The sequence below is a fragment of the Ovis canadensis genome, chromosome 15 (genome assembly GCF_042477335.2).
Source record: "Ovis canadensis isolate MfBH-ARS-UI-01 breed Bighorn chromosome 15, ARS-UI_OviCan_v2, whole genome shotgun sequence".
NCBI lineage: Eukaryota > Metazoa > Chordata > Mammalia > Artiodactyla > Bovidae > Ovis > Ovis canadensis.
The window spans coordinates 36,874,532-36,890,576 of NC_091259.1; the positions used below are offsets into that span (position 1 = coordinate 36,874,532).

Below are 16,045 nucleotides of genomic sequence, written 5' to 3' on the forward strand. Positions count from 1 at the left end.
CCCATACATTACTACTGGAAAAACAATAGCCTTGACTAGACAGACCTTTGCTGGCAAAGTAATGTCTCTGCTTTTTAATATGCTGTCTAAGTTGGTCATAACTTTTCTTCCAAGGAGTAAGCATCTTTTAATTTCATGGCCGCAGTCACCATCTGCAGTGATTTTGGAGCATTCATGTGACCACATTGCTGATTTCCTGGTCAACTGCTGCCTTCTGTTCAGTTTGAGAGGGAACTGGAGACTGGGGTTCTATAAACACAGATGGAAGAAAGCTCTTAAATGGTAATTCTCAATTAAGATGGTACTGTTCTTTAGAAGGTATTCTCGAAATGTGTGTGGTTGTTTGTGTGGGATGCTAGAGGCCTTTAGCCAACCAAATGCTGGCATCTTGCCGTGCAGAGAACAGGTTAGCAAAACAAAAAAATTGTCCTACGTATGACTTTCCAATGGCCCAAGGGATGTAGCAGTTGGCAGTAGGCAAAAATATAATTCACTCTCCCAGCAGGATGAATCTCTCCTTACCATCAGGAGGAGTCAGGGCTTCAGGGAGCAGAGAGAATACATGGAGAAACCAAGGGCTCACAGCCTGAGAAGGCCATGCCAACCAAGGGTTCAGGCTCCCCAAGCTATGTCTTCCCTTAGGTCAGCAAAAGTGCTATTAACATCTAAGGCCAGGAGCAGTCTAGAATGAGTAACAAAGAAGGGAGATTATGATGATCAGATGGGGCCCCCAGAACAGCTATAGTGGGGCCACAACTCTTCTTTCATAAGCTTCTCCAGAAAAAGATATCAACCAGAATCCTGAAAAGGTTGATTAAAAAATGGCATGAAATTACTATACAGAAAGTGGGTAAGAAGGCCAAGGGGTGACCTACATGGATGCCACGTGATGCTGCCCACGTTCCCCCTTGAGGACCACTTACTCACCCATTGCTGGGATTGTGTCCTCTGAGAGCTCACAGTGGAGCCCTCTCACAGGCCTTGTTCTCAGCGGAAGCAGCTGCAACACCCGAGTTCACACCTCTCTGGAAACAGTTCATACTGAAAACTAGATGATATGCCTATGGCCTTAATTCAGGACTGCTCTGATGGGTCACCCTGTTAACAAGTCCAAGCTTGTACCGCTCACGCATGCATGCTAAGTCACTCCCAACTCTCCACAACACTATGGACTGTAGGTTTCTCTGTCCATGGGCTTCTCCAGGCAAGAATACAGAGTGGGTTGCCATGCCCTCCTCCAGGGGATCTTCCTGACCCAGGGATTGAACCCACATCTCTTAAGTCTCCTACACTGGCAAGCGGGTTCTTTACCACTAGTGCCACCTCATGTGTGTGTGTGTTAGTTGCTTAGTTGTGTCCAACTCTTTGCAACTCCGTGGACTGTAGCTGCCAGGTTCATCTGTCCATGAAATTCTCCAGGCATGACTACTGGAGTGGGTTGCCATTTATTTCTCCAAGGGAACTTCCCAACCCAGGGATTGAACCTGGTTCTCGTGCATTGCAGGCAGATTCTGAGCCACCAGAGAGATACCAGAAAGCCACCTCATGACAGACCAATAAATCAAGAGAGGAGTTATGGAGGCAAGGAATAGCTGTTTCATTGGAAAAGCCATAAGACTGAGAAGATGGTGGGTTAGCGTCCCAAAGAACCATCTTCCCAAAGTTAGAATTCAGGCTTCTTTTATACTGAAAGAGGAGGGTGTAAAGTCCTGGTTCCAGCCAGAGTTGGGAGAGATTGTGTTAATCTCTTCCTTCCTGCAGTCATTCACAGGTGAACCTGCCATTATGTATAGTTTAACTTATAGGTTAACATCCCTTTAGTGATTACCTCATTATAGAATATGAGGCTCTTCCCTATTACAACACAATCCCATCCTGGTATCTCCCCTTGGTTTGGCTGAACTCTCATTGTAGCTTCCCTTCTCCCTTGGCCAATCCCACTTCCTTCTCTGACCAGAGCTGTTCCTGTGCTTCCCTCTGTGAGCCACCTGCACACAAATCTCTATCTCAGTTTGTTTCCCAGAGAACCCGAATGATGACAACTCACATTTAGAGATAAGAAGGTAACCACCAGAAAAACAGTTTACAAAGTTGAAAGTGGTTTTCTCTAGGGAGAGGAATAGGGCCAAGGCAAGGTGAGTCAGGAGACGGTTGTATGTACTCTTCTGTGCTCATCCTTTGTTCGTAACGTGCATATATTACTTCCACAATCAACTTTTTCATTTAAAAATGTTTAAAGAATTTGATGCTGTCATCCTCCTGTTTTAAACTCTTCAATCACTTCCCATTACCCTTACAATAATCCTTAAGAATCTATTGGGATGAATTGGGAGAGTAGCATTGGCATGTATACACTGCTGTTGCTGCTGCTAAGTCACGTCAGTCATGTCCATAGAGTCATGTCCGACTCTCTGCGACCCCAGAGAGGGCAGCCCACCAGGCTCCCCCGTCCCTGAGATTCTCCAGGCAAGACCACTGGAGTGGGTTGCCATTTCCTTCTCCAATGCATGAAAGTGAAAAGTGAAAGTGAAGTCGCTCAGTCGTGTCGAACCCTCAGCAACCCCATGGACAGCAGCCCACCAGGCTCCTCCACTCGTGGGATTCTATATGTAAAATAGATAGCTAGTGGGAAGCTGCTGTAGAGCGCAGGGCAGCCTGGCACTCTGTGATGACCCAGAGGAGTGGGATGGGAGGTGGGAGGGAGGTCCCAGAGGGAGGGGCTGTTTGTATACACATAGCTGATTCACTTCATTGTACAGCAGAAACTAACACAACATTATAAGCGATCATCCTCCAATTAAAAATTTTTTAAAAAAGAATCTTTAACAAGGCTTGCAAATCCCTCTCCATCTGGCCCCCGCTGAGTTTCCAGTTCCATTTCTTACCTCTGCTACTTGCCTTTCTGAGTTTCCGGTTTCTTGAATGGGTCTTTCTTCCTCATCCCCAGGCCCCAAACATGCAGCTCCCTCTGTCTGGAATACTTTCCTTGTCCTCCCCAACTCCTGGTTCACTCCAGGCCTCCAGCAGGTTTCAGCTTAGATGCCACCCACAGAAGGGAGACCTTCCCTACCCCTAGACTACATTAGGCCTTCCATCACTCCCACTGCCCCTGTATTTCGTCTTTCTCAGCATCAGTCTCCTGAAATAATCAGCTTAAGTCCACATTTCCTTCCTCCATGAGAACTATGTATCTTGTGACTGCTCTATTACTAGCACCCAGCACATACTACAGCCAAGTAGATATCAGTTCAGTTCAGATCAGTGCAGTCGCTCAGTCGTGTCCGACTCTGCGACCCCATGAATTGCAGCACGCCAGGCCTCCTTGTCCATCACCAACTCCCGGAGATCACTCAGATTCAACATCCATCAAGTCCGTGATGCCATCCAGCCATCTCATCCTCTGTCGTCCCCTTCTCCTCCTGCCCCCAGTCCCTCCCAGCATCAGAGTCTTTTCCAGTGAGTCAATTCTTCGCATGAGGTGGCCAAAGTACTGGAGTTTCAGCTTCAGCATCATTCCCTCCAAATATCTACTAAGTCAATGAATTTCACCAAAATATTTTTGAGGATCCCAGCTCTGTAATCTGTGACAACTTAGATAACCTATCTGAGCCTCAGTTTACTCAAGCATAAAATGAGGATGAAAATAATACGTTAGAGGGTCATTTTTTCTTGTGTTGAGGCCACACCCTAACCCTCATGTCTACCTTGTGGTTATTGTTTAGTTGATAAGTCACATCTGACTCTTGGTGACCCCATGGACTATAGCTGGCCAGGCTCCTCTGTCCATGGGAATTCCCAGGCAAGAATACTAGAATGGGTTGCCAATTCTTTCTTCAAGAGCTCTTTCTGACCCAGGGATGGAACCCACATCTTCTGTATTGGCAAGCAGATTCTTTACCACTGAGCCATCAGGGAAACCCTAATATCTACTGTAGAAGTTTGTTTTTCGTTTCTTTGTGTCTCTTTGCTTGGGGGCCATGTCACTCAGGATGTGGAATCTTAGCTCCTGACCAGGGATCAATTCTGTGCCCCTGTATTGGGAGTACAGAGTCTTAAGCACTAGACTGCCAAGGAAGTCCTTAGAGAACTGTTGGTTAAAGCCCTTAGCACAGTGCCTGGCAGTGGGTAAGCATTTGATTGATGCATACTCAAAAATTAAGAAAGACCATAACCGTTTACACTCACATCAGCAGATTCTAAGACTGGACTCTTTACCCTTTCCAATGCTGAATATTACATTTAAAAAATATTTTCGTAAATATTATAGGCAAAAAAGAATGGCATCTCATGGTTTTAAATCAACATATATTTTCAAACCAACACCTTGCCCCAAGCCACATATGCCATAAAGAAAGCAACTCTTTGGTGTTCCTCTCTCTTCCTATCACAGCTTGTGTGGTGAGGACGGGTATCTGAGAAGGGATCCCCCAATGTGGGGGGTGCATTGTGTAAGGCCTGGGCAGCTAAGTTGCAGGTATTTTTTCACAGCACCTCAGGTCTCCCTCATCCAATGGGAGGACACGGGGCCCAACTCTCCCCAGCCAACCCAGGTGGCTGCCTCCGTCTCAAACGTAGAACCCTTCAGGCCCAGAGGCCCCTTCACGCTTCCTGTGTGGGGTTCAGAAACCCGCCTCCCCTCCCAGCCGTAGGTGCCTGCTTCGGAAAATGGTGAGTCTCTCTCTTACAAAGCCCCCTTTTTCATCCCAGCATTGGGAGCAATAGCCCCAGGGTCCTCAACTCCAGCAGGGGTTTTGAAAAAGTCCTCTGGTTTCTTTTTCAGAAGTTGTGAGCCAACTGGCCTCCGCCATCTTAGGTAGAGTGAGCGTCCAGTGAGGGAAGGATGCAGTCGGGGAACCTCTGGCAAGTTCTGGGACTCTGCCTCTTATTAGGTGAGTATGATGGAATGAAAAGATGGGTGTTTCTCCAGACCATGGAAGGCTCACTGCCTAACCTGGTACTGCCCAGGGTATCAAGGAGCCTTATTTTCTAGAAAATGTAAGGAAGTGTTTGTGCGGTGTTAGCACAGGGAACTAGGGCTAGGCTAGCATGTTCCCAGAAGACCTTTCAGAGAACAGCTAAAGGAAAGCAGTTGAGGTGATCATATCTACTGAAAGCAAGATCTTTGTGCCTCCAAGAAAAACCTTGTTCTGTCAGTGAACAGCCCAACCCTTATGAGCTAAAGCAAAGGAGATTAGAGGAGTTAACCTTCGCTGTTTATTGCGAGGAGTGTATATGGTTGATCCCAAACTCTGCACCAAGTATGCAGCAAGCTTAGTATCTGAGACAATGAAGCACCTCATAATTTCCAGTCCTTTTCAGTTGACCAACTGCTTTCAATTACTTTAGTCCTGTTGGAAGGAAGGTGGAATATAAATTGATAAATAACTAAGAGGCTTTCCATAGCTCATATCAGACAAAGATTTTTTTTTAAGGTTGCTGTAGTAAACAGCACTCAGTAAGAGTGCCAGATACTGTGCTACAAAAAGGTCTTTACCTGTGTTAACTAATTTAATCTTTACCTCCACTTTGGAAGGTAAACATTATATGTATCCCGTTTCAGCTGTCCCCAGCCTTTTTGGCACCAGGGACCAGTCTCGTAGAAGACAATTTTGTCACGGACTGGGGTGGGGGGTTCATTTCAGGATGTTTCAGCACATCCCATTTATTGTGCACTTTGTTTCTAATCTAATGCTGCCACTGATCTGACAGAAGTTACCCATCTGTGGCCCAGAGGTTGGGGACCTCAGCCCTATGGGACCTCTGCCCTATTTTACAGATGTAAAAAACTAGTACTCAAAGAAGTTCAATAGCTTGTTTAAAACCACAGTTAGTAAGTGCTGAAGCTGATCTGGGAACTCAGAACTGCCTACAACCTGTGCTCTTAATGATGGCACGATGTGAGGCCAAATAGTTCATGAGGGTTTTATTTTAGAAATCTAGAAAACACTATCACAGCTGGGGCTTGCATCTCAGAGCTACAGCCATGGCGTCTCCACTTCCTGCTTCATCTTGGGTTTCTCTAGCTTGAGCGTGCACACGAGTCACCGGGGAATCTTGTTAAATTTCAACTTCTGCTTCAGTGGGTCTGGAGTGGGACTGCTCTTCTGCCTTCATAATGAGCTCTCTGGCTGATTTGTCTCCTACTGGTCCAGGGAACATGTTTGGAGTATCAAGGGGCAGAGTGGGATTCCTCAAGGCATTGGGTTACAGCCCCCTAGTATAAACTGTGCTCTGCAGAGGGAGAGAGAGGGAATACCAAAGACCCAAACACCCCTAGAGGTTTGGCCTCATGAGAATGTGCTCAGGCTGCTCTGGTTATGGTGATTGGGAAGGGTGTCTCATCCAATATAGAGGCTGTTGATAAAAGAGGTACACATGAAACTTGAAGGCGATGTCAGGGAAACTGGTCATTACAGAGAATCTCGATTACTGCTGAGTGCAGGGACTCTGGAGGACCCAGTGGAAATACGATCGGACTCTTCAATGCCCAGGCTCTAGCTAATGAGTAATTGGTTTCAAGTATTCCCATCTCTGTCTCCAGTAGAAAACAAATGGAAAAACCAAACCATCAGACCAGCAGGAGTCAGACGGAACAAGAATCTCAATCTTTGTACCTAACCCAGAGCTTGTTTTTCTTCCACAGTCAAGAGATTTCTTTTTAAAATGGAGGCTGGGCTGCAAAACTCTCTCACTATTTCTCCATCTCCCCAGAAGCACCCGTCAACATTTTCTAACATCTGTTTGTCAAATGCTGTGTGTTCATGTTTAACGCTAGGTGCTTCCTTCTTCTGTCTCATCCCAAATGGACCAGAAACCCCGGGTCAGTACCCAAAAGTCCATATCACTCACTGGGTATAGGGTTAACTGTGATCCAGAAATGGGTGGGAAGGACCGCAGACACTCAGAAATGGTCAGACTAGACTACAGAACTTTCTCTGCTTGGAATTTCAGTCACTCACAACATTTACTAACTCTTTTCTTCTTATTTATTTTCTAGTTGGTGCTTGGGCACAAGGTGAGTTATGCTTTTTCTTTCCTTGTTATCAAATCAGCCCATCGGTTTTATGTTTATGAATGTTTTCACTAGACCTCCTACAGAGACCAATAAAAGGGGTTTCTCTCATCTTCTCCTTTGCCTTTTCCTCATAAGTCTAGGGATAGTTCTAGCCAAGAAGAGGAATGCAACAGAGATCATAGGAAACAATGAGTGTTAACTATGCAGGAGAAAAGAATTGAGCCAACTAAACCAATGCCAAGTTTTCATCTCCTATTTGATGTGAGTTTTTTATAGAGGATTTGTGGCTTGAATGCATGCCTAGGGATGCACTAAATAGGCCTCTGGGGAAGCATTTGAGCCCACATTCAGTATTACATGTCCAGGGACTTCCCTGGTGGTCCAGTGGTTAAGACTCTGCACTTTCAATGTGTGGGGGCATAGGTTCCATTCCTGGTCAGGGCAGTAAGAGTCCACATGCTGTGGGGTATGACCAAAAAGTGAAAAAGAAGAAGAAGAATTACATGTCCAAATACTCTGAAAGTGTGTGTGTGCATGCGTGTGTTTTCATGGGTGCACATGCATATGAGTGTGCCTGGCCTGGACTTACCTCCTTAGTCATAGCAGAGAGGCAGGAATATCCCAATATTGAAAGGCTTTCTCTTTAGTCAGCTCCTCCAAATTGAGTGAACCAATTTTGTGTTAAAAGGCAGGCACTGGGCCAGTCTCCATTACATACCCTTAATCTGCCTTAATTGTAGTGTCCTTAGAATCCTTTTTAAGAAATATATCATGGAGAATGTGTTAATGTTACCTTACTGACAGATGGGATATGTTGAAAGCCCTGATAAACTCCAGAAAAACTAATCTCTTCTGCATGCTATTGGTCATTTGGGGTTGGTTTTTATCATTTAATTTATGCTCAATACAGATCTTACTTTTTTTTGCCAACTTTATTGGAATATAGTTGACATATAACATGGTATAAGTTTAAGGTGTACAATGTAATAATTTTATGCCTGCCTGCTAAGTCGCTTCAGTCATGTCCAACTCTTTGCAACCCTATGCACTGTAGCCTGCCAGGCTCCTCTATCCATGGGATTCTCCAAGCAAGAATACTGGAGTGGGTTGCCATTTCCTCCTCAAAGGGATCTTCCCGACCCAGGAATGGACCCGTATCTCTTATGTCTCCTGTATTGGCAGGCGGGTTCTTTACCACTAGTGCCAATTATATTTTTAATTTTATAAGTATATTTTATATTTATGTATCGAATAGACATTATATTCAAAATGATTACTTAGGACCCTTTTTTTTTATAACTAATTAGCCACCAGTTTTTTTAATGTAGAATACGAAAGAGTTTTTCATATGCAGCCATGGGAAATTTAAATATCCATTGTTTTCTGAAGATTGAGGGAAGAGTCCTAACCCAGGGTGGAAGGGTCTGATCTTATTAGCTGATAGAAGTGTTTCAAATAGTTTCTTTTTCAGATTCAGAAGAAATTGGTAAGAGGATTTTCACTCTGCACAACTTCCTTTCAAATGTGGATCAAAATGATCATGACATATCACAGTAATAAATACTAAGAACCAGAACCATTAGAGAGAAAATATAATTATCTTTCAATAGAATCTGTATGAGATGTGCCTATGTTTGTTGCTAACCGTCAGATCCGATTATAGCTGAGTGATGTGTATTCCTGAGCATCCATTCAGGAAAGAATATATATGCGGGTGTAGGTTGGAATTTTTGTGTATATCATGAATTCATTGAAGGCCAAAACAACACTTTATTTACTTGGCCAAATACACATGGGCTTCCCAGGTGGCTCAAACGGTAAAGAATCCACCCGCAATGCCGGAGACCTGGTTTTGATCCCTGGGTCAGGAAGATCCCTTGGAGAAGGGCATGGTAACCCAATCCAGTATTCTTGCCTGGAGAATCCCATGGACAGAGGAGCCCAGTGGGCTACAGTCCATGGGATCACAGAGTTGGACACGACTGAGCCACTAACACTTTGCTTTTACTTCTAATACACATGGTAGGTGCTCAATGTGTGTGTGCGTGTGTGTGTGTGTGTGTGTGTGAACAGGTGCTCAATACCTGTTTTTTAAATGAATAAATGATCATGCATATGACTGCAGAAGCTGAAGGTCTTCGGAATTCCCTGGAAGCCCAGCAGTTAGAACTTCTTACTTTCACTGCTGAGGGCCTGGGTTCAATCCCTGGTCAAGGAACTAAGATCCCACAAGCCACATGGTTCGGCAAAAAAAAAAAAAAAGAAAGAAAGAAAGCTGATGGTCTTATTTGAAAGACAAATAATTGATAATATAGTCTGTTTCCTGCTATGAGTAAAGAGTAAAATAAAATATAAAGAGAAGTGCGGCCAACTCTACAAAGGATATAGTTGGGGAAAGCTCCCCAGGGGAGGTGATTCTTGAGTTGAGTTTTAAAGAATGACCTTATATTGTAAGGAACAATATCTCAGGCAGTGGAGAAGCTTGTGGAGTGTGAGGTTGAGAATCTAACTCTGAAACTAAACCATCGTATCCTGGCTCAACTTCTTACTTGCTGAGTGTCTGAATAATTTTCTTAACTTCTCTGTGCCAAAGCATTATTACATGTGAAATATAAATAATAATGATACCTAGCTTGTAGAGTTGTTATGAGGATTGATTGATTTACTTAGAATATCATCTGATGGGCGGAAAGCAGTGGTAGAGTTTAGCTATCGTTATATGGGAAATATGCAGACTAAAAATAAGCATTATAGTTTACTGAGCATACATGTTCTAGGTATTGCCCTTAATAGTCTATCTGAAGTTCATCACGTAATTCTCCTAACATCCCCACTCTACAGATAATAAAACCAAGACTTAGAAAACAAATATATAGTCCAATCAGGGGTAAAAATATAAATGCATATTTATCTGATGCTGAAACTCATTTTTTAAAAAATATTTATTTGGCTACACCAGGTCTTAGTTGCGGCTTGTGGGATCTAGTTCCCTGACCAGGGGTCTAACCCAGCCCCCTGCATAGGGAGCACAGAATCTTAGCCACTGGACCACCAGGAAAGTCCCTGAAACTCATTTTTTTAATCATTATGAACATGTACAAAATTTTTGTGAGCATATGTCCTGTTTCTAAGTATAGACATCTAAGGGAATTTCCTGTTGGTCCAGTGGTTAAGACTCTTTGCTTCCACTGCAGGGACCCTGGGTTCGATTCCTGGTTGAGGAACTGAAATCCCACATGCCATGGAGCACAGCCAAATAATAATAATAAAACACGTGCCTCTAAGCATAGACATCTAGGCCCTCGTCTGAGAATGTATCGGTCTGTGCTTCACTACTGAACTTATGCCAAAAAGACTAGTGAGCAATTTCTTTCACATTGCCTTTCCAAACAAACATATCATGCAGTGTGAAACTTCTATTTACTTCTAAATTATTTTATTTATGATTTCTAGTTTACTATTTCTAAGAAATATCAATGCTGAAAAATTCTTTCCAAGTCAAGATATTACAGATGATCTACTGTCATTATGCTCAGCTCCCCACTATTAGTAGATAGGTAAACCCGCAGAATGACTTGCTTACATTCCATATGATCTCAGCTGGAGTGCTGATTAAGCAACTGGCTCAGTACTCCGCTCTGTTCTTCATTGGCAGGACCCCCAGAAGGAAAGAAAGAAAGTAAAAAACACTTTTCTTGAGCATCTGCAATGCACCATCCATTTTCAGTTTCATAATCCACTTAGTTCTCACAAATACCTTGGAAGGTGGATGTTTTATCTGTTTCCCAGATGAAGAAACTGAAGCTCAGAGAAGTTAAATGATTTTCCCTTGGTCACACAGCCTAAAGCAGATCTGGGATTCAAACACAGGGTTTCTGACTCAGTCCAGTGTTTTGTCCCCATAGCACACTGTAGCAAAACACTCCCAATAGAGAGAGGGGCATCTCTGAGCATCACGCTCTGCTCTTCCAGCTGTTATATATTCAGGCTCAAGCATAGCCCAGTGCTGCCTAAGGTCCCAGCCACAGGTCTTCCAGGAAACCAGGGTGCTCCCCATCCCTATTTCCTAGGGCAAAATTACCTACTCTGGGGAATTTGGCTGGATCCCCAAATTTTATTAGAGGATTTCAGTTGTCCGCACCAATAGTTCCAACATATATAATTAAGAGTTGATTGCACTGAGATATAATTTAAAATAATGTCGCTTTTTATTAGAAGAATTATTTCTTTAAAACGTATATAGAACTTCACATAATTTAAGGGTAATAACATGAAAGTGGAATAAGAAGAAAGATATTTGATATCTACTATGAGGGTTTCTGTTAGTTATAAGAAAGAACTTCTGAATAACGAAAAACAGATGAGTATAAGAATCAGTGATTCAAAGAAATGAAGGTGTTTATCTCTGAGAAGGATATGATATCCCTTTCATATCTATCTGGAATATGGCTCTTGCTAATGCAAGACATTTAGAATTTTTCAGTTTTAGGATTCTAAGACTCTTTGAGCTTTAGTGGATCTCAGTCTAGAAGTACATGCTGATATACTCTCAGTTTGATATACCTGAGTTGTGTCTATGAGCATATCTCTTAGGCCAGGTACATAACTCATCTTCAAGACATGGGGCTCCCAAAGAATTCTCTGGGGATTCTTAGGGACAGTGTCTAGCTCCACTTGAAATTTTTTACCTACAGTTTAAACTTCAACCATGGTTATTTTCTTACCATTCTTTCCTTTTTTCATTTTCAGATGATACTGAACAGAATCGTAAGTTCATCAGTCTTTTATACCTGCCCTATCAACGATGCAGATCTGTGGTTGGGAAAAAGCACTTGATTGAGGGAGATTAACCCCAAGAACTGAGGTCCTCCCAACACTTCTAACTCCCCATTTTAGAAACGTTACAGATAAGGACTTCTATAGATTTTCTTTATTTTCACCCTCTCCTTCCAAGTCCCCATGTCCATGCCTAAACTCTGAAGTCATCTTCAAGAGGTTCTCTAGGGCTCCTTCTCCTGTGTCTCTCCTCTTTCATACCCTTTAGCCAACAGAGTCACCTTTTGACAAGAAAATCTGAGATCTAGGATGTCAATGACTTTCTGCATTTGGTTGGTTCTTTGGCTACTAACTTGCCTTAAATCTTACTTGTTTCTCTTTTTAAATTTCCCTTCTCTTCTCTCCCATTCCCCAGCATATGAAGTCTCCATCTCTGGAAACTCTGTTGAGCTGACGTGCCCTAAAGATTTTGAAAATGGAATACAATGGAAAAGAAATAATGAACAAATGAAAGGTCACAATGAGAAATACCTGTTACTGGATAATTTTTCAGAAATGGAGAACAGTGGTTATTATCAGTGCCTCGCAACCGAAGGCAACACAGAGGCGGCACATACGCTGTACCTGAAAGCAAGAGGTAATACAGGTCTTCAGAGCAAGCACTACTAAGCTCTTTAGGGAGGATATTTTAAAAGAGCATTCTCAGGACTTCTCCTTACTCAACTTAACAGTTCCCTGGCAACTTTGTGCTTCTCCTACACTCAATCCAAGACTATCTGGGGCCACACATCATCAGTATTTTCTGAAATATAGATTAAACATCAATATAGGGCTGTTAGGGTAACCTTAGCACTAGATCCAAAACAACTTCCCAAGAGACAGACTGGGTATCCTGTCTGCATTATATCCTGTCCAGAAAATACGGAGCCCCAATATTAGTTTATCTGATGCTTTATCCAGACACGAATTCTTCAGGATTTACAAAAAGGACTCAGAGCTACTCTATGAAAATGTCATAAACTAAGGCATAATCATAAACAATAATGACAGCTAACAATCAATGAATGCTTATTAAGTTTCAAGCACTATACCAAACACTTGCCCGGGCGTTTCATACAATCCTCTTACCAACTATGTGGGTTCAGTGCTATCTTACTTCCATTTTATATATGAGGAAACAGAAGCTTTGTGGGCTCAACACACATTTCCGAACTCTCACAACTAGTGAGTCACGTAGCTGGGATTTGAACCCAGGACTGTCTGACTGACTCCAGAGTCTCTACCCATGAACACCACACTTCGTTAGTTGTTATAAAGGTGCTGAAACAGCCTGGGGGCAGAGGGAGGGGTGTCTGGCCATGGCAGGTTCGTGAGTACTAAAGGGGAACGAGCTTCATTTGTTCCTTCCTCATCCTGTGTCCTGTGTCTTCCTTTCTGGGGGATTTCTCTTCTTCTCCCCCAACCCCTGCCTCACAGTGTGTAAGAACTGTATGGAGGTGAATCTGTTGGAGGTGGCCACAATCATCGTGGTTGACATCTGTGTCACTCTGGGCTTGCTGCTGCTGGTGTATTACTGGAGCAAGAGCCGAAAGGCCAAGGCCACGCCTATGACGAGAGGAGCAGGTGCTGGCGGCAGGCCCCGGGGTAAGATCACGGAGGAGATGTCCACCAAGGGGGGGATGTCTGGCCCGGACCAGGTCAAGACAGCTTCTCTAGAACAGTCATGGTATGGCCGAGATCTTGACACAGAATGTCCCATCTCAGATTACTCAGAAACCATGGAAGGACCTTGAGCTGAGGTCACAAAATGATAAGAACTGTGTAGGGTCATTAGAGATGGGGTGAAAAAAAGGCAAAGAAAAATAGCAGCTGGAACAGAAAAAACTGAGAAGTAGAGGGGAGTTTGCCATCCTGGATTTGGATCTCATTTTCACAAGATTGGTGTGTCCTCTTGGAAATGAATCGTTTTCCCTTCCCTCCTTTGCAGGACAAAACAGAGAGAGGCCACCCCCTGTACCCAACCCAGACTATGAGGTAATGAGGGACAGAGTGGGGGGAGGGGTCTTTCTAGGGGAGAAGGGGACAGGTGGGACTGTCCACCTGGCCTGTCAGACACTTCAGAGCCCCTCCTTCAGGGCTCCAGGACAACCCACCAAGTGCCCACCTCTGCATCTGTCATCTCAAAGGCTGCAGGGTTCCCACAACCACAAGCAGTGGGGGTGGCGGTGTCACTCCTCTTTCTCTGGTTTATTCATTAATTAGTTCAGGAGCAGCCATGGGGAATACCATACACCCAAACACCATAAACTCATGACTGCCATCCCACGCATGTACTTACCAGCTGATTTGGCAAGTAAAGAGTTACTGCCTGGCATGGCAGAGAATCACCAGGACTGTTCTGATTGATCGTTGTGTATGCACCACCAATGGTTAAATATTTTGCATATCACACCTGGACAAACTCAACAAATATTTACTGAGCACCAGTCAAGCATGTGGCATTTACTTTTGCATGAGCGACTTCACTTAATTCTGACAAAAGCCCTGAGAAGTGGTCCTTTAGTTTCCCGTTTTTGAGATGGGAAAACTAAGGTTCACAGGAGATGACCAGTTGAGCCCACCTCCTGCCTCCTAGCCTAGGATCTTCCCATTGCTCTAAAGTTATTTCTGCAGAAGCCCTTCTTTCTCAGGAATGACTTCCTCCCACCCTGCTGACCACCCGCTCTCTATTCCACCCCTAGCCCATCCGGAAAGGCCAGCGGGACCTGTATGCTGGCTTGAATCAGAGAGGCGTCTGACAACTCCTGACACCATCTCCCACTGACCCAGGTCTGACTCCTCTCCAGGCCTGCCACTCCCTGTTTGTTCCCTGGGCAAATCTTGGACCCACAGGAGAAGTTCCTCTGCCTTGTGGGGAGCTTCCACCCTCAGCCTTGTCCCCACGGCCTCCTTCCTGCCTTCTCTGCTGGCACCCAGTCCAAGGATATTGCTGCCTTATTATCCTTTGAAACATCACAGCCACTCACCCCTTCACACCTGGTTGGCCTTCTTGTCAAGATATTTATTTCTGTTTTTCACACCACCTTGCCCCCATTCGTTCCTTCCCCAGTGGATATTACTATTCCCTTTGATTCCCTCTTTCTCCTGCAGAGAAATTGCCCCATCCCTAACTATTCCACCTACCTTTCTCTGTTTCTAGCTCTCTCTTTGGAAAGCCTTGGTGGGAATGGACTGGGTAAATGCTGGCAGAAGTCCTGCCCTGTTCACAGACCCCAACCCAGAGCTCATTCTGTGTCCCTTCCCTCCCTGTCTCCACTGCAGACTCCTAGATGGTCATTTGTAGCTCCATGAATGTGCTAAATTCCTTGTCAGCTGATAAAGAAAAGAAATAAAGTGTATTTGGCTGAAAGAGTTGCTGTCCCTCTTTTCTGGGAAGCCCTCAGAGGCTGTCTTGTTTCCTGGACAACACAGGTCCTCCCTACCTTTGACTGTATTCCCAGCTATGACCTCAAATGCAAGTACTACCTGTTTCCACAACTGGAACAGGCCTTACCTGAAGCTCTCTTTGAAAAGGGCATCGGGGAATAAATCAAAGAGGGGCAGGGAGTGGGGGGTGGATATAGAGAAAGGGAAGGAGGGAGAGAAGATAGGAATGAAGAAGGAAAAGAAAAAGAAGGGAGGAAGGGAAGAGAAGGAGGGAAGAGAGAAAGAAAGATAGGGAGAAAAAGAATTATTTAACTAACCCCTTTTGGAGAAAAACAGCAAGGATGACAAAGAGTGCCTGATGAATGGTCCGTTCAGAAAACGGGTGAGACAGAAATAGAGGTCTTAAAAGGCAGATGAAGGCAGCAGAAAGAAAAGAAGAGGTGAAGGGGTGTGTGTCGGCAGGGGTTGGGATGTGGGGGAGGGAGGGATACAGATTTCCACGCTGCCTCGAGAAGGAAGCCCCTCCGAGGAGAGGAGGAGCCGCCGGGGCTGGGGGAGGGGTGGGAGGAGGTGGAGGTGCGGCAGAGCAGGGGTCTCCGCCTCCGCTGCGAGAGGTAGCGCAAGGCAGCCAGAAGCCGGCTGTGGTTTAGCCGCCCGGATGTGGGCTGCGCTCTGAGTGAGGGTGATGGGCGCGGAGCAGCAGGGCCGGTGTGGGAGGGCTTCCTTCTCGGCCTCCCAGGGCACATGCTCAGCTTGCAGAGAGCCTTCACAGGAGCCCTGAGGCTCTCTCAACCGAGTTCAAATCAGCCGGCTCTCTGCATTCAGAAA

General features: G+C 44.6%; 1 protein-coding gene across 5 annotated transcripts in view; it reads left to right on the plus strand.

Annotated features, from left to right (window-relative positions):
- The window catches only part of CD3E (CD3 epsilon subunit of T-cell receptor complex), a 77,990-nt gene extending 62,790 nt beyond the window's left edge, over nucleotides 1–15,200 (plus strand). For 3 of the 5 annotated variants that reach the window (XM_069555326.1, XM_069555328.1, XM_069555327.1), the window contains 6 exons: nucleotides 4,489–4,668; nucleotides 4,781–4,915; nucleotides 12,207–12,428; nucleotides 13,268–13,435; nucleotides 13,779–13,825; nucleotides 14,533–15,200. In XM_069555326.1, the coding sequence (XP_069411427.1) occupies nucleotides 4,912–4,915; nucleotides 12,207–12,428; nucleotides 13,268–13,435; nucleotides 13,779–13,825; nucleotides 14,533–14,589 (498 nt within the window). In that variant the 5' untranslated portion in view covers nucleotides 4,489–4,668; nucleotides 4,781–4,911 and the 3' untranslated portion in view covers nucleotides 14,590–15,200. Of the gene's footprint in view, nucleotides 1–4,488; nucleotides 4,669–4,780; nucleotides 4,916–6,997; nucleotides 7,016–11,764; nucleotides 11,783–12,206; nucleotides 12,429–13,267; nucleotides 13,436–13,778; nucleotides 13,826–14,532 lie in introns of all 5 variants that reach the window. The other 2 variants (XM_069555324.1, XM_069555325.1) reach the window with 1 other exon arrangement.
- The last annotated feature ends 845 nt before the right edge of the window (nucleotides 15,201–16,045 follow it).